The sequence below is a fragment of the Coturnix japonica genome, chromosome 2 (assembly GCF_001577835.2).
Source record: "Coturnix japonica isolate 7356 chromosome 2, Coturnix japonica 2.1, whole genome shotgun sequence".
Lineage (NCBI taxonomy): Eukaryota > Metazoa > Chordata > Aves > Galliformes > Phasianidae > Coturnix > Coturnix japonica.
The window spans coordinates 131,057,697-131,076,301 of record NC_029517.1 but is presented as its reverse complement, the minus strand read 5'-3'; the positions used below and the strand labels follow the sequence as shown (position 1 = coordinate 131,076,301).

General features: G+C 37.5%; 1 protein-coding gene across 6 annotated transcripts in view; it reads left to right on the top strand.

Moving 5' to 3' along the window:
• Positions 1 to 18,605, top strand: part of TRAPPC9 (trafficking protein particle complex 9) — a 407,093-nt gene that overhangs the window by 48,438 nt on the left and 340,050 nt on the right. For all 6 annotated transcript variants that reach the window (XM_015856396.2, XM_015856397.2, XM_032442917.1 and 3 more), the window contains 4 exons: positions 1,609 to 1,735; positions 3,241 to 3,373; positions 8,445 to 8,608; positions 15,077 to 15,229. In XM_015856396.2, the coding sequence (XP_015711882.1) occupies positions 1,609 to 1,735; positions 3,241 to 3,373; positions 8,445 to 8,608; positions 15,077 to 15,229 (577 nt within the window). The remainder of the gene's footprint in view (positions 1 to 1,608; positions 1,736 to 3,240; positions 3,374 to 8,444; positions 8,609 to 15,076; positions 15,230 to 18,605) is intronic.

The following is an 18,605-nucleotide window of genomic DNA, read 5'->3' as shown; positions in this document are numbered from 1 at the left end:
TCATCTGTCTTTGCAAACATAGTATCTGTTTCTTTTATAGACTCTCAAATTCCTATGAAGCATTTCATTGCAGTTAAGTTTTAATCTAATTGTACTTACTGCATTAATTGCTAGAGAGACTAACGTTGGGTATCATCATTCCCTATCTCTCTCTATATATATAAGCAGCAAGTAACTTAGACTCCTGTTTTTTACAAAACATTTGTTACTTTTAACAGCATGTACTGTACTCAAGCATCTTAAATACGTTAACTGAGCTTAAAAAAAAGTGATTGATTTACAGAGGAAATAATGTGTTCTGTAGACCATGAAGTAAATGTATTTTTGGTTGCATTTCTTATTTTGTGGCATGTTTTTGCATCAGGGAGCTAAGAGATTACTCTGTTATATACAAAGGGAATAAATGCCAATGGTATCCCAGGCTCAATCAGAAGAGGGATGGACAGCGGGGAGAAGATTGTCCCTCTCTGCTCTGCCTTTGTGAGGCCCCATCTGGAGTACTGTGTCCAGGTCTGGGGCACACAATGTGATAATGACAGAGAGCTGTTGGAGAAGGTCCAGAGAAGGGCCGCTAAGATGATCAGAGGGCTGGAGCAGCTCCACCATGAGGACAGGCTGAGGGAGCTGGGCTTGTTCAGCCTGGAGAAGAGAATGCTGCAAGGAGACCTCATTGCAGCCTTCTACTATTTAAAAGGGGATTATATACAGAAGGGGAATCAACGTTTTACTCAGGTAGATAGTGAGTGACAGAACATGGGGAAATGGTTTTAAGCTCAAGGAGGGAAATTTGAGATTAGATGTCAGGGGAAGTTCTTCACAGAGAGAGTGGTGAGGTGCTGGAACAGGTTGCCCAGGGAGGCTTTAAGTGCCCCATCCCTGGAGGTGTTCAAGACCAGGTTGGATGGAGCCCTGGGCAGCCTGGTCTAGTACCAGATCTGGAGGTTGGTGGCCCTGCCTGTGACAGAGGGGCCGGAAAATTGATGATCCTTGGGGTTCCTTTCAACTCAAACCATTCTGTGATTCTGTGAAATCGTGAAATCTAACTGCAAACGTTAGGTGGTCAGTTTAGTGAGGTGAATGCCTTATTCAACTCCTAATTTAGACTTTTAGCTTAGTTAGAAAAAACTAGTCGTAGTATATTATCTGTAAATACTCAGTTTGTTCCTTCCCCATAAATAAATCTTTTCTGGCCTAGAACTTTAATTAAAGCTAAGCAAGAACTGCCATTGATGTTTCATTTTCATTGTCCAAAATGTAAGCAAATATATATGTAATGTCACAAGTCCAATTAAATGTGATTATAAAAAAAACAAAACACCTTGCCGATTATATCCCTTGTGGGTTTTTTTTTCTGTGCATTGGGTATAAATTATTTGTATTTCATAGATCATTCTCAGCTCAGACACATCCTAAAACACAAGCTTCTATATTGAATACAAATCTTGCAGTAATTCTAGGAGGCTGCTTAAGTCACTGGAACTTTAAACCAAAGCAATTGCTATGTGCAAATTTGAATAAGCTGTAAAAGTTTGGATGATATATTGCAAGGGATTACAATTTAAGTGCATATCATAAATGGATTTATCTGTGTCGTACAACTTTTTTCAGGGTCTTTTGACAGCAGGAGTAGAATTCGAATCTCTGCCTGCAGCCCTTTCTCTACCTGCAGAATCTGGTTTGTATCCAGTAACTCTTGTTGGTGTTCCACAAACCACTGGACAGATCACTATCAATGGTAAGGGATTTCTTTCATCGTTCTGCTCTGTATTTTGTATGTGTGTGAGTGATTGTAGAGCACAATTCAAATTGATGTGCTTCATACATTTGCTGCTCTGAATTCTTCTCAGAGAGTAAAACAAAACAAAACAGAAAAATCAAGCAAAACCCCAAATATAACTATTTGAGATGCTAGACTTCATTGAAACCATACTATGGTGCTAAAAAATCAGTTGGTTGTAATGGTAATGACATATTTACAGTATCTTCATTACGAAAGGAACAGGATAATGAACTCAAACTCCATCTTATTAATGTTTTAATGTGGAAAGCTTCTGAGAAAAATGGCTTGAATTTTTTTCTTGAGAAGGCAGAAGATGATCTTTCAGTTCCATTTTCTTAATTAACCATTTTCATGTAACACTACAGAAATTTTTGCTGATTGCTTGTGTGGAAACAATTTAGCTGATGCGCATAGTCTGATGAAATCAAGATGTCATTGCATTCATAAGGGTAAATGGAATTGTCTTCCTAGTGAGTGAAGAGAAACAAGAACTCTTTTAGAAAGTTGGCAGATCAGACTCCTGGTAAATGCAGTAGAACATGGTAGATGCAGCATGTAGTAGTACTGAGCCATATTAACAACATGCAATCTTAGGTACATGCTCTCAGAATATAAAATAACAGGAAAAGAAGTGTTTTAATAAAATCCAGCCCAAAAGAAGATGGATCTGAACTTGAAGAAGCTTTGCTTTTATTGTGTTTTTCCTAAATGCTTTTCTGCCTGCTCATAAAATGAGTTTTCTTTCTTTCTTGGTATTGTTTTTTCTTTTTTCTTCTTCCCTTCAGAAACTATTTCAGTAAATACAGAATAGCATCAAAGCATTCAGGAACATTTGTTCTGTAGTTGTCCGCTTTTAGTTTCACATACTAAAAATGTATTGCAAGCAGAGGAGTTGATTTCTGTATTTGGTTGTTACTTGTATGTCAATGGATTATATTTTCCTCCAGATACAGGTTGGTATATATTGCTTGGCAAGGAATTGGTGTTGAGATATTTGACTGCTAAACTGAGCTTTTAGAGTATAAGCTGTGATATCTCATGGCAAGTGAATGCATATATCCATATTCAAGCTTTTTATAAGAATCATTTGCCTTGGGGTTGCATTATCTGCAGGATACTCCAGAGACTCTGCTGTCATTTTTTTTTGGAAGAGTCTCAACATTAATTGAAAGGTAACAGGTTATGTGCACTGATGGATGATGTGATAAGGTATTGTGAAATGTTGGTCTGTATAATATGAGTTATTATTTATTTAATAATATTACCTAGGGCATTTGGCAACTTCTTTTTAAACTATTTTGTGTCCTGAGAAGATTCTCCTATAGAGAAGGTAGTGTTTTAGGCAGTAGAAACACTGGCAAGTTCTGGTAGGTAACGTTAGTGTATTAGATCTTTTAGAAAACAAAAGGAATGTGGGAATGTGTAACATTCTTGTGTTATTATTTTTAACAAAAAATCAGGTTACCACACCTCAGTTTTTGGAGTATTCAGTGATTGCCTTCTGGACAATCTACCGGGAGTCAAGACCAATGGCTGTACTGTTGAAGTCATTCCAGCTTTGCCAAGGCTACAGATCAGTACCTCCCTTCCAAGGTGAGAAGCTGAATATAATGAGGATTTTATTTGGTAATATTGAAGTATTAGTATTCATAAATATTCATAGTGAAGTGGTAACCCATGAAATATTGCGGGTTGGAAGGGGATCAATTAGACATCATCTGGTATAGGATGTTGCTCAAAGCAGGATGAGCTCTGACAAGTAATGTGTCTATAAAGTTACAAGAGGTTGCTCAGAACATGATCTCATTGACTGACCACAGCTGGAAAATTCTGCCTCAAGTCTCCTCGTTTTCAGAAACAGCTCTTTGAATCTGTCCTTGTATGTGATGTACTCTGTCATCCTAATTGTTCTGATACTCCCGTCCTGGATTTTTTTCCAGCATTTCTATATTTCTGTTTGATGGGGAAGCTCCAAACTAGACACTGTACTGCAGAAGCAATATGTTTAAAAGTTATAGGAAGAATTAACAACAGTAATCTCTTTATACTCTCAACAAACACGTCAATCACATCACAATTGTGTGTAGGCTAAAAGTGGTTGATTTTTTTTTTTTTCCCTTTTTTTTTCTTTCTTCTTAAGCTTTATTTTTGGGTAAAGAATGTGACTAACTTCACAACTTTAGAGAGAGCTGGTAGGACATTAATTCAGCTCAGCTTTTGCTGAGAGCACTCACCTATTAAGTAGCCTGTTGATCACTGTACCAGAGTCTTGCCATCCATCTACCATTTTGCAAATTGTGGAGGATTTTGTTAATTTTAAAGGTTCCTTTTAGCTATAGATCTGCAAACAACATTTTGTTGCTTCCTGATTCCTCTTCTTGTTCTATTCTTCAGTATAGCGTACTTAATAACTCAAAGTATTTAGTTTGGATATGATTTTTCCATATTTATGGATTTACTAGCGCAACGACACATCATCAGTAGGGTAAAACTAACCTGTCTCACGACGGTCTAAACCCAGCTCACGTTCCCTATTAGTGGGTGAACAATCCAACGCTTGGTGAATTCTGCTTCACAATGATAGGAAGAGCCGACATCGAAGGATCAAAAAATTTCACTTTTCTTATGTGGAATGGGTTGCATTGGTAGCATTTTGTTGCAAAGATATGAAAGTAATACCCCAATGAAGACAGCAAAATAGTAAAACACTGTAGTTGTGTTGCATGCTAGTGAATTGGTTATTATAATATTGGCTATATATTCAGTCTGTATGGTTTAACTGTTGTAGGGGACTGGTAGCTCAGAGTTGAACTGATGACTGAGCACGTAGTGAAGGGGTGTGGCTGGCTTAGGGAGCAAATTGTTTACACCCGTGTTTCCCATGCAAACAGAAAGAATGGCCCTATGTGCTCTGCTGATGATGTAGAACATAAACGAGATTTTCTTTGTATGTTTGTGTAAATTTCCTTGTTCATTGGTGTTAAATTTGCTCTTAGTTTCTTCTTGAAAAGCATCTTCACAGATGCTTTAGTTTCTGTGTTCAGTCTCAGCTCTTGCAGCGTACTGGATATTTGGATGTGCTCCTTGATACCTTGCAGTATGCCAAAGAAGTTTCTCTCTGCAACCACTTTGTCCTTCTCTCAGACTTTTTGACAGTAAATTGCATTATGTAGCTCTTGTCAGCTCTGCTTTATCCTCTGGAGAAAAGCATTGTAAAGAAATAACAGAACACTGTTAATTTACAGTCAGCTTTTCTTATATATTGCCAGTATGTTTTATGTTTACATTTGTTTTGAGACCCATCCTACCAACATCTTAGCTGTGTTACTGAAAGGAAGTCTTTCTGACTGGGAATGTTAACTTCTGTTTAAGGTAATTTTATTGAGTTTATTCCCAGTTCATTTATTTTTGAAGTCTTTGAGATAATCTCAATACTGTATTTTGTGAGTGACTTCAAGGTTTGTTTGGAGGGTCAGCTAAAGACATATAGCTCTGTTTCATCTATTCCAGTGTTGGTTGAACAAAGAGAGATTTTGAGATTTTGAGATAGTCATATTGGCAACAATAATTCCAGGCCTTTCTGTGTGTACCTGTGTTTTGTTTTGGAACAGTTATGTTGTGAAAGGTCAGTTTATTAAGCTCAGCTTGGCAGATTTAATTTATCTTCCCATGGATTGAGAATGACTCAGTAGCTATTTTTGTTATTATAGGTATTTATACACATGTTTATGAATAAATTTAAGTGATATAAAAATACTACACTACTGAGTGAAACGTTGGCGGCAAAGCTTTTAAAAAGGAAAACTGATGGGGAGGAAGACAAATGCATAAATAAAGTTATGGAAGTTTTGTCATGTGGATGAACTTAAAGGAGTGTCAGTCAGTTCCACAGGACCTAGAAACTTTTGAAGCTGCAGGCTGGTGTGCCTGGCATCATCACTGCTTCCTAATGTACTGAAACGCTTCCATGGTGTTCTTATCCTCAACATTTTGTTTATGGACAAAGAGCCAAGAACTTAAAGTTTGTATCTGAGCAGCCTAATTAAGGAATCATTGTTACTATGTTCACTGTTACATGTACTATTCAGGAAAGAAGAAAAAGAAATAGTGAATTTAAAATTATTGTCTATACAGGATAGTGCATTTAAAATTGTTATACATGCACTTCCTACCTGTTTTCCTGGTGTTATCCTCACCCTCCCACTTCTCCTCTGGGTCCTAAGGATGGCATTTTCAGCCTGTAGCCAATGTTACGGTGAGTTGTCCGCATCTGGAAACCTTCACCATGAGGAACACATGCTGATGTCGTTTTTACTCTTTATTTTTTTCCACTTAGACATACATCAGGCTATTTTTATGGTTGCTAATACGCCTTGTAACCATGCTCTGCCTTCACTTGAGCTCCCTGGAACATTCAAGTTCATACAGATGTATGGGATGCTTTTTTCATATATTAGGCTCTTGTTCTTTGTTTCCCTTGTTGCCCTGGATTTATTTTCTCCAGCTCTTCATTTCTTTAACTGACTGTTAGTAAATTGTTAATAGCTGTGGGATCTGCATTGCTAAGCATTTGCATCATCTTATCTGATGCTAGTACTCCACTTTGCTACATCATATCCCTCTCATTTTACCTACCACTTCTTATTGCTATCCATGTAAGACCATAGGTGTGCCATGCAGAGGTAACAGAATTAAAGTAAATCAGGTGTGGACAGAAGGAAGATTGTGGCTAAGTTATGCATAGTCAAACTACTGTTACATGTTGGTCAGGATGGGTTCACTTCATGTGTTTAAAAACCATTTGGATGTGGTGCTCAGGGACATGATTTAGCAGAGGGTTGTTAGTTAGGGTAGTATGGTTTGGTTGTGGTTGGACTCAATGATCTTTAAGATCTTTTCCAACCTGAATAATTCTATGATTTCAGTCCTGATGCCTTGTAAGCTGACAATAAACCTAATGCCTTCTAACTGGGAATGGCAAACTATGCTATCTGGTTGAGGGCTTACAATACTTGGATTTAAGAATGTGTGTTAAACCTGTGTTAAAGGTCATTCAAAGGGTGTAAAAGATGAATTAGCTTGGATTCAGGTGTGTAGATTTATGCATGAAAACTGGCCATTATTTTGATTTGTTAGTATGCAGTCCTTAATACTTTCCTCCTTACATGAAGAGGAAGAAAGTAATTGAGAAATTCTCTCCTTTTTTTTTCCTTTGTTGGCAATCCAAATGCCCAAATGTCGCAGTGCTGTAATGATAGTATATACATAGCACTAATATTCAAATGATCGGAAAATGTGTTCTAAGAATTCGTTATCTAAAATCTACTCTGATGTTTCTGCTGAGGCTGTGCTAGGGAGAGGCAGGGTATGAAGGAAAGACAGCAGAAATAACTGCCAAAAGAAGTTACTGAACCTGGGCTTACCAACAAATGTATCAGTCATTAATCTCAATAACTTTTGCTCTTGTATCTGTGATCCCTTCTGACCACTTTGCATTATCATGCAGAATACAGTCAAAAACTGAACCTCTGCCCATCTGTCTTTTTTCTGTAACCCTCCCTCCTTCATTCATGTTCTGAAGAGTTCATCTGTATTCACTTTTTCACCTTTCGAAGAGTGAATTTCTTCCAGGATCCACTCCCATGAGGTTTATGGTTTCTGCTGTCCACTGCACTCAGTCACTGACTGTTTCCTTGTTACTTCTTTCCAGCAAAGTTCAAGGTCACTGCTCAGTTCTCCTTTGTCCATGTGTCACTACAGCACTGTGAATATCTCCTATTTCAATAATTGTCTGGTTTGCTACATTTGTTATAAATACTTGATACTCTGTTTAAATAAGTTTTTAGATTTCTGAAACTTTATATTTCCATTCATTTTCTCTAACAGGTGCTTTTTTTTATCTCTTTTTTAAAAATTTATTTATTTTTTTTAATATACATGTTGTACTGTTAAGTATATCTTTATACTTGTGATACTGTTTATGATCTCTTCAGCAACCTGTTTCTGGATGATCAGTTGCTTAAAGCAGTCAGTTCTGCTTGTCTGTTCTTATAGCACATTGACAGTATGTTGGTGAAGTGTGGCAGTGCTTAACAATGCAAACTAATCTATCCTCCTTTGTACGTGGAAAGGTTTCATCTCATCTGAGGATTCAGCTACTGGTTGAATTTACTCTAATTTTTGCAGATCTGATGGGCTGATCAGAAAGCAGTGCAGGATCCTGCAGATGGCTCTCACTGTTACCTGCTGTGGTGTTCAACTTGCTCCCCCTGATTCCTTTTCTCTTTTTATAGTACTCAGACCTGGTGTTCAAATACTTGGCAGATCAGACGTTACTTATTTCAAGTCTGCTCATTCTGATAACCTGCAATTGCTTTTTTTGTTCTTTTTTTTTTTTTAGTGTTTTTTTTTTAGTGTTTTTTTTTTAACAGACTTTCAGTCACGAAGACATTTTTATGTTGTTTGTGCACAACACTAACATTTGCCTTCCGTTTAAAAAAATGAACGTGGCTAAAATTAGAATGGAAAATGATGTCAAGTATCTTCAAGGTTTCAGAGCCGTAGGTTTTGAATCTTTGAAGAATGGCTAACAGAATGTAATAAGTTGGACAAGCTTTGAACACGCTTATTGTAATACTCTTTGCATGTTTGTCACATTTTGTAGGTCTGCTCATACACTTCAGCCTTCTTCAGGAGATGAAATCTCCACCAGTGTATCTGTCCAGCTTTACAATGGGGAGACTCAACAGCTGATCATTAAGTTGGAAAACATTGGAACAGAACCATTGGAAACGTTAGAGGTCACAGCGAAAACAGTCAACACCAAGGGTTTGTATGCTGTTAAGTTAGGAATAATAATCTTTTCCATAAATAAAAGCAGGGCTAGTTATGTTTATAGGATATTTATTTTAGGTCAACTTAAGGCGAACATAATCCCTGTTAAAAAGCTTCAAATCATTTTTGTATAAACATGAAAATGTAAGAATGTGCAGAAAGAAAATGAAGGAAAATGTGTAACTATCTGTATGTCAAGGGATCGTCTGTTTTTTTCAGGAGTCTAAAATTCATTTTAGTGTTGGTTGGAAAGCAAAACCAAAAAAAGAACAACACAACAGCAACAACAAAAACCCAACAAAAACACAACCTAAAACTTCATGAAGGGGAAAAAATTGGTGAAAAGTAAGATTGTTGAGTCTAAATTACCTTCTCCTTATGTCTGTGTACAGTGATTAGTTAATTAAATGAATTACCATTAGAACTAATCTTCTCCTACTTGAAGGGAAGGAAATAAATAAGCCTACTTCTAGCTTACTCAGAAAGCGATAGGAAAATGTGGGATGAGACACTTAAAAAAAAAAAGCACAGCACAGATAAAATGAGCAATTTTGAATTAAAAGATTGAATTGAAGATACAGAAGAAGCACGCAGTACGTTTCCTGCTTTCACTTCTCCTAAAGTACCCCGTACATGCTTACATTTAACCAATAGGCTGAGGCAGATATCGCCTCCTTGTGAGGGTCTGTCAGTTCTGTTGTCCTGTGAGGCATCATTAAGAAAATGATATTAACAGAAGAACTGCAGATGACAAGCAGTAGAATCCGTACATACAATAGAAAGATTTTATTTGATTGTAGATTTTATTCTGTCAGTGCCAGATGATTAAAATGCGATGTGATACCTGGTGTTTTTTGCTCTTTTCAGCATTCAGGCTTCTCTTTTTTTTTTTTTTCAAGAGCGTATCCTCTTCTCTGCAACTTGAGAGACAAGGAGTTGCCAATCAACTAAGAATAGATTTTCTGTCGGGGAGTTGTTACCAAGAATAATTTCAAAAGCCGAAGTAAAATGGTTTACTGGTTTTTATTTCAGTAATTTCAAGGTGCTCCTACTGTGCGAAGTTCTTGCTATGTGTTTGTGAAGGAAAGACTACAGTGTGAGTGAAGTGAATGTTGTGAAGTGCATTGAACAGAAGAGTACAGGAGTCATCTAACTGAATGTGCTAATCAGACTCTTTGTATATAACGTTATGTAGCTAAAAGCATTCAAAATTTGGAAAAAGAGACTCTTGACAACGACAACATTAAAACCTTTGTAATATCACCATTAGAATGGTCAAGGGATAAGGAGAAAACTTGATGCATTCAACTGTGAATTCAGTAAAACTTAAATTTCACTTCATCTTTCACTTTCTTTCATATTAACATCTTAAACATAACATAAACTCTCCGTGTATCTGACTACCTCTTGCATATTCTTAAGTATGGCGATAATTGTCTTTACTATCTTACCTGAAATATGGCTGCCATGCATGCTACTCAGGGTCTCCTTGAGAGCTGGTTGGCATCTTCATTTGCCAACTCAAACCATCAATGTAACACTACAAAGTCCCATCGGTAAACCATGCCCATAAGCACAAAGGCCACAAGTCTCTGGAATACCCCCCAAGTTGGGGGTACCCCTGTGTCTCTAAACGGCCTATCCCAATGACTAGCGACCTCTTCAGTGAAAAAAATCTTTCTCATATCCAATCTTAACCTCCCCTGGCACAACTTGGGGCCATATCCTTGTGTCCTCTCACTTGTCACCTGGAAAATAAGACTGATGACCAGCTGGTTAGAACCTCCTTTCAACTACTTCCTGAGAATGATAAGGTTTCCCTCAGCCTTCTCTTCTCCAGATTGTGACAGCTTCTTGTTCCCACAGCTGCTTCATTTAAGTCTTGTTTTCCTGTCCCTTCACCAGTTTTGTTGCTCTTCTCTGCCTACTTGAGCAGCAGACTGTACCTCATGCACTGAGGGACTCAAAATAGAACACAGTATTTGGAGTGCTGTCACACTGGTGCCATCTACAAAGGGGCAGTCAGAGCCCTGTGTCCTGGAACAGATCCTGAAGCAAATCAGAAAAAGGGAGTTGTCGTATTGCCACAATAAATGTCCCTATCATGTCTTTTAATGTCTCATTATACCAGTGTTGTCTACCAGGCTGTGATATCTGTAAATCAGGCATCACATGGATGCTGTGAAGGCCAGCTGTGTCACTTCATGTTGTCCCTTGCCATGTCAGATGGTCTAATACATTTTTAGAACAATAATGTGCAAAGGGATGATTTTCCATCCTCCATCTCTAGTCAGCTCTTGCCGGAGGACTGTTATGTCAGAATTAAGGGGTTCACTTTGAAGGCTTTTGTAACTCAGCTATTTAGTACATTCAGGAGAAAAGGTGACCCTCATCTGTTTTTGAAGCTGGAAGCATTGAGAGAAGCAATGCCACGCATTCTTACCAGACTAAAAGGCTGTAGTAGTGAGCACCAGCTGCACATGCTGAATGAGCTTAGGTGATGGAAGCAACCAATCCTCACTGATCTTTTCTAAAGTGATTTCTGTCTGGAACTTAAAGATATGGAAATAAATTCACATTTCCAACACTGTTCTTTTCATGGCCTTTGAAAGCATTTGCTTGCGGTCTCAGCTGTTTATCTGCGCCTGATCGGAAATGAGAAAAATCTACTCTGAAGACCAGGTAGCTATTTTTAAGAATTGCAGATGTCTATTTACCCTTTTTTCCAACCAAAACTACAACATTTTTTTGTTCTAGAGTTGGATTATGGTCTGCAGAGAGCTGTGAATGCAGGGAGACTTTGTGGCCATTAGTCTGAAGATACTGTCAGAGAAGGACAGTGAGTGCTGTTAGTCCAGCCTCAGTCTATCTGCTGTGGTTTTGCTGTAGGATTTCTCAGCTCAAGTCTTCTCCTTTCTGCTCACACTGGTTGACACAGTTATTCAGGACGTTTTAAGATACTCCTTTTTTCCAGGATGAATGTTAAATGGTTCTGAGTTTAGAGCAAGTTTTTGTTGTCTTGTAAGGATATTTTTTAATTGCTTGGAAGCAGCTCTTCAAGATACATTTACATTGTAAAGAATGTAGCAAGGACTGCAAGTCTATTCCTGTCTGTTAGGTCTGAGTCCTAAGAGTCCAGAGTATTCTACTCTGTAATTATCTCCTCAGTTTGAAAGATGCTGGTTCCCTCGATCTGAAATAAAATATAATAGCAATATGGTTTAGCTGCCTATGGGCACACAAATTGTTGGTGTTTTTAACCTTATATTTCTGACGTGCACAGTCTGTGGTTCCACATTTTCACAAAGCCTACTGGTTATTCTACCTTGGTAAAATCACAGCTTCTGCTTTTACTAGGATTACACGTGCTTGACGTTAATCTGTATGAATATCTGTACATTTAGAACTGATAGTTACTTCAGGGTCCTGTGTATTCTGCTGGGGATGTATAGCTAAGCTGGTGTGGCATCAAGAAGTAGAGACACAGATTACTGTGAAAGTCTGTGGAGTTCTGTTGCCTTGAAACAAATCTCATTTTTGTGTTCAGGTATTTATCCTCCTTGTATTCAGCATGCTTTTGTTTCTTGAATTCAGAGATACAGAGCATTCTGGTGTCATCTTTTTGTGCTCTTGCATTTCTGTTTCCTCTCAGAAGCTCAGCTTTAGAAGCAGCAGTTGTCTTGGCTGTGGTCTTACCAGAATTTAACCATCAGCCATAGTCTGCTACGTTTTTTTCTTTGTACTTTGTTTCTTTCTGTCCTTACCTTTAAACCTTTTCCTTCTCTGTCCCAAGCATTTCAGTTAAATTGTCTGTAATGTTGTTAAAGACTTAGTGGTCCTCCAGGCTGAACTGCATCTTTTTATCCTGCTGTGTTTATCATAATATATTTATTTGTCAGTAAATTGCAACTCAGAACACTGTTCCACCTACATACATTTCTTCTGATGCTTTAAGTTACATCTGCAATTTTAAGGCTATCTGCTTAGTGTTGCAGTTAAGTATAAGGTTCTGTGCCCCTAACCCTCACCCTCACAATTCTGCTACAGAAAGTAAGACAGAGGTGTAAGATGCTCTATTAGGGCTGATGGTTCAAGAATTCATAGAGCCTTAGGAGCTCTACCTAAGGTCTACGGTCTACCGAAGACTTTGGGAGAGCTCTCAAGTCTGGCCACAATTGGGTTTCTAGTGTACCTAGTATCTTTAGTGTATCTTTAGTGTATCCCCGTATAGTCCTCTTTAGATAGCTCACTAATTAAATCTGCTTAATCCCCTTTCAAAGCTGCCTGCCTCTGTGTGTTGGCATTTTATGGTTGTTGTGAACTGGTTACAGGCAAATAATTTTGTTAGACAAGATTGCAGTCCCAGTATGTGTTGTTCTATACAACAGTATGATCTTGTGATGGTGAGAAGGTAAAAACATTTAGATTATGACTCTCACAATGGATACTTGCAGTTCTGTTTCTGTATGCAATGTGGAATTGTTTTTATGGATCTTAAAAACTGAAGATGTTGGAGTTGAACCTGAAATTATGAACCTCTGGTAAGATACTGCAGGATATTTGTTAGGATTTTAGAGATTTACTCCCTAATAAAAGGATAAAAAAGGTTTCTAATTTACACTCCTGACTAGAAGTTGCTTGAAACTTCAGCTGTTGAATGTGAATTTTAGACTCTGAAAACAACTGAATGCAAAATGAGAAAGATTTAAATCCGAGTGCTGTGATACAGTTTATTGTAATATTCACTACTAAACAAGGTAAAGAAAATAATAATGAATTATAAACCAACAATAGTTAAACAGCAAAGAAAAATCAAGTTAAATATTAACTTTCAATTTGAGCATTCAGGCTTTGTCTTGTAATTACAGGTCTTAAATTAGTAAGTATTTGTTGGGTACCATAATACCTGCAGGGGTTGTTTTCACTCAGAAGGTCTTTTCACCCTTAATATCTTCAAATAAATTTTTTGCTTAATGGAAATACATTTTGGAAACAACTTGTTCTTTAAGCTGGAAATACACCCAAGTACTTGGGATATGTCATTCTGCTTTGCTTGCTCTGAGGAAAAATATCCCTGTAGCTTATTATGTTTCTACTTACCATGAGCAAGGAATAGAGATTGCTCTGCTTGTAAAATGTATTTTCTTGAACATGGATGAAAATTGGAGCAATGAGATTGTTAGAGCTAAATCATTAGATGAGATGGAGGTGCCTTTATGGAAACAACTATTAGTAGGATTTTTTTTTTATTTTTGCCATATTTTTCGTCTTATAGAGAAGTCTATAATATTGATTTGATGAGGGAAGAATGAAGGCAATTATTTCAGGCAAAGCGTTTATCATATAGGTAGAAGTTAATGAAAAAATATTCACTTGTTTTTCTGGATGCAGCTGTTTCTGGGCAAATGAATGAACTTCTGGCTGGAATTCTAATTATTCATGTTAGATTTTAATTCTAGAGCATAGCTGAGACAGTCTTCCCACTGTTTTCTCAAAGATGTTGACTGTGGAAAGGCCTTGAAGTGCCAATACATTAACTTGCTTGTAAATGTAGTAGGCTGGTACAGAGCAGAAACGAGCTCTGTGATTGCTCTCTGCTCCTTAAGCAAAACATTGCTTGAATTGTTTTTAAATGAGCCTTTAGAATAACGTGTCAGCATTTCTTGCAGTGATATGTGCTGCCATGAATCAGTAAATATCTCTGTAATGCTCCCAGTCAAGTTTACGTTACATACATAGACCTTTTACGTTACATACATAGACCTTACCTGTTTATGGTCTTGCAAATATTAATGGATTTATGGATATGGTGGGCTCCCTCTCACCGAGTTGCTCACTTACTCTCCCCTGCTGCCATGGACATGGGAGAGAACTGCAGGGGCAAAGGTGAGAAAACTCATGGGTTGTAATAAGAAAAAACAGGTGAACAAGTGATCACCACCTGCTACTTCTAGAGCAGCTGAATTAGACTGTTCCAGTACTCAGAAACCTCTTCTGTCTAAAATAATAATAATAATAATAATAAAAACAATTCCCTTACCTAAACTTCATAAACTTCATAGAATGCCATGGATTGCTTTTTTGCTTTTGTTGAAGGCTCTTGATCATAAAGTAATAGAATCATAGAATGGCTCAGGTTGGAAGGGACCTGAAGGATCATCAAACTCCAACCCCCCTATCACAGGCAGGGCTGCCAACCCACACATCTAACACTAGACCAGGTTGCCCAGGGTCCCATCCAACCTGGCCTTGAACACCTCCAGGGACAGCGCTATGTACACTTTTCAGGCTATGTTCTTGAGTCTACAGAATTTATATTTAATGCTGCCTATGGCACAATGTATGTGTATATCACATAGACAGAAAATGAGGAATCAGTTAATGCTCTGCACAGCAGTTATGAAATTAAATATTCTTATCATGGTGATTATACTCATGAAATATTTGCTTATTTTAATACAGAGAAGCTGTATGGAGACTTCCTGAGTTGGAAGCTTGAAGATACGCTCTCCCAGTTTCCTCTAAAACCTGGAAAGATCGCAACGTTTGTTGTAAACATTAAAGTGAAGCTGGACTTCTCGTGCCAAGAAAATCTTCTGCAGGATCTCAATGATGGTGAGTTCTTAATTTCCTCTTCCTCAGCAGCGTTTTCCGAACCATTGAGAAGCAGTTATCCAGTCCTTGTGCTATTCTCCTTTAACATGAGGCGCGTTAATATTTATAACTTGTAATGCAGAAGCAGCTCTCCAGTGAAGATTATGGATTGGAGACTGAGTTTTTGTGACAGCTTTGTATGTGATAGCTTGACCAAACATTGTCATGAGATACCATTTTGCTCTATTAAATTTTTTCTTGGTAGAGATCGTTTCTGATGTGTATATTTGTATTCTTAAGAAGATGGAATAAAATAGAGTTTGTAAACATCTTTTAGATGTGCTTCAGAGAGAAATTAACGTGAAGTTGGTTATTTCATTTTACAAGATTGTGGAGTTGTTAATAGTGGCTGATAGCAGTTTGGGCAGAAGTGTCCTACTGGAATGCAGGGTATAATCACTCAAAAATCTCTATTTTCTTATGCTTAAACTCATAGCTTTTTTTGAAGAGGAAAGAAAAATGTTTGCTTGTATTAGAATGATGCCAAGTAACAAGTACCAGATACATGTAATGAGGATTTCCTCTCTGTCATGAACACTGGAATTACACATACTGGAGTAATTGCTATGCTCTGTATTTTTTCAGTTGTCTGATATATTTACACTAATTGAATTAACTTGATAAAACATAATATTTGTATATCTTAAAGAGAACCGTATCATGATTATTACATCAACTTTTCTCAGAATTCACTTCTTGGTGTACATTATTTGTGTAATCAATATTTACAGTACAAATATTTTCCAATATAGAAAAACTGCAATTAAATGGCATGTACAGCTTATTGAAAGCCAAAAGGACTGAGTTCTGCGAGTCACCTTGCAAATGCTTTTAAACAAAAACTTTATGAAGAACTAAGGTTTTAAATGCTCCTTAGTTTTCTCCTTAGTTTTTAAGCTTTGTAAAGTCGACTATCAAATAAAAAAAAAAAAAACCAAGATACAAAATGTAGTGATGCTATGCTAAGACTTACTTTGCAGGACTCCATTTCTTAATTATTACCATGCAAAGGCTTTAAACAAATTTTGGATGGAAGGAAGGAGGAAGGCACCCTGAAATTCCAATAAAAACACAGATACTCAGGAAGTAAGGTTTGGAGAAATGTATAGGAAATATTCCAGAAAACACAGATTTTATGAAACAGATTTACATAACTGGAGCATAGGGGAGCTGTTGAATAATTTCACTGTTTTAGGAGCATGAAATACTGCACTGCTTGTAGATCCCTGATCTGCTGGTCTTCATGTTCCCTTGCAGATGATGTTGCCATGGAAATTTCAATCACTTGTTGCTCGCTTATTTTCTAAGGGCTTTTATGGGCTCATAATTCAATTCCTTGTCCATTACATTGTATGGAAATTGTGTAGGCCAGCTGATTCAAAATGTACGTTTAACTTCAGAAGCTTCAGTTGGTTTGGAATTATCCCACTAGCTGGCGTTAATGGAAAAGAAATCTGAGTCATGGATATGAGAAGAAACTTGATCAATGTAATTAATGTAACTTAAAAAGTAATTATGAAAGTCTACCTTGTTATACTACTTTTGTACTTCTGTATTGTACTACTACCTTATTGGAAAGGTAGACATTATGGTCTTTAGTGCCAGTTCTCTTGATTTCTTTATTGTTGGAACTTTCAAAGAAAACCTTGTTTCTGCTATTTGCACTGTCTCAAAAATCTTTGAACACAATTGAAAGCTACACAGGCCAAGCAGTTTTTTAGATGAAAGAAGGTACAAAGTACATTGTAGAAGAAGTTAACTCTCTTACGATTGTTTAAAAGGGTGGACAGTGATAGAACAGGGGGGGAATGGTTTTAAACTGAGACAGGGGAGGTTTAGGTTAGATATTAGGAGGAAGTTTTTCACAGTGGGTGGTGACACACTGTTATAGGTTGCCCAAGGAGGCTGCGGATGCCCCATCCCTGGAGGCATTCAAGGCCAGGCTGGATGTAGCTCTGGGCAGCCTGGACTGGTGGTTGGCGACCCTGCACATAGCAGGGACGTTGATATGAAGGACAACAGAGAACTAAGAAAGTCAGTGGCAATTATGACATGTCTTTTAATCTTATGGTAGCTATGTTACCTTTTGCTTTTGAAGACCAGATTTACAGTGATGATCAAAATACCCGTGTCTTTTAAAAGTAATGCCCTTAGCAGGGCATCTGTTTACTTTGATCTGTTTTCACTTGCTGCTGAAATTGCTTCCTTTTGTTTATAATCAGAACATAGCACAGAAAGGACAAATTACAGATGTTTCTGATGATACACTTATCCACTTGGAAAGCAAACTAAGTTATCAATCAGAATTGCTGATCTAATTCTTGTGTGTTGATGGTATACTGTCTGGTAAAGAAAAATGTTAGATGCTCTTCTAGATTAAAGGAAGCAAAAACACATGAGTGGCTGTACAGGATCAGATCAATGACCGTCTAGTCCAATATCCTGGCTGTGGTAATGGCTAAGAGCAGATGCCTGTGGGAGAAGATAGGGGAAATTATGAACATATATGTGACTTTCCTTTACATGTTTGGCTTCCAACTGTTGTTAGCTTGGGAACTTCCAGAGCTGGTCACAGTTTCCCTGTTGTTAGGCATTATTTGCATTCTCAGCGTGTTTCTCCTTCATAAAATTCTTGCCACTCTTCCAGTCCTATTCATACTGTGCAAAGAAGATGCACAGCTAAATTATTTTTGTCAGCTTTCAGCCTGCTGGCATCCTCCCAGTATTATTTATTTCCTTGTATTTCAGAAGCAGATAGCAGTCCATCTTTTGAACATCTTATCAATACTCATGATACACATTTTTTTCCAGCGTTATTTCCACAGTGGTCTCTTTCTTGATGTGAAGATTTCTGTTTGGCTTTGCTGACCTTGTTGTGGGAAGAGTCCCATACATTCATCAGCATTATTGTCCCTTTTGAATGCTTTTGGTTCTATATCCTATCAGAAGTCTATATATGCTGTTAGAAAGGCAGTCTGTGTACTTACGTGATGACCAAACAGTGCTCCTGGTTGTTTTCTATTAATTGTCTTACAGTTATGCACAGCTTATTTACCTTTTTTTCTGCCTGTTGTTCAGCATTCATTGGTAGGTTTGTGGATCTATGAGTCGCAGCTCTACAATCTTGCTTCAGAACAGTAACGATATGCTGAGAAATCTCTTAGTTCACATATAAGATTAGGATTTCTTTCCCATTTATTTTGGCTGCATTTCATTTGACACTTAGAGCCCAGTCACTGAGCTTCATAAGATTCTAGCTGTTACACTAGGAGCATGCCATTCCCTATGTTGTATAGGCTTCAACTTTGAGACTTGGGTTTGCGTGAATACAGCCCAA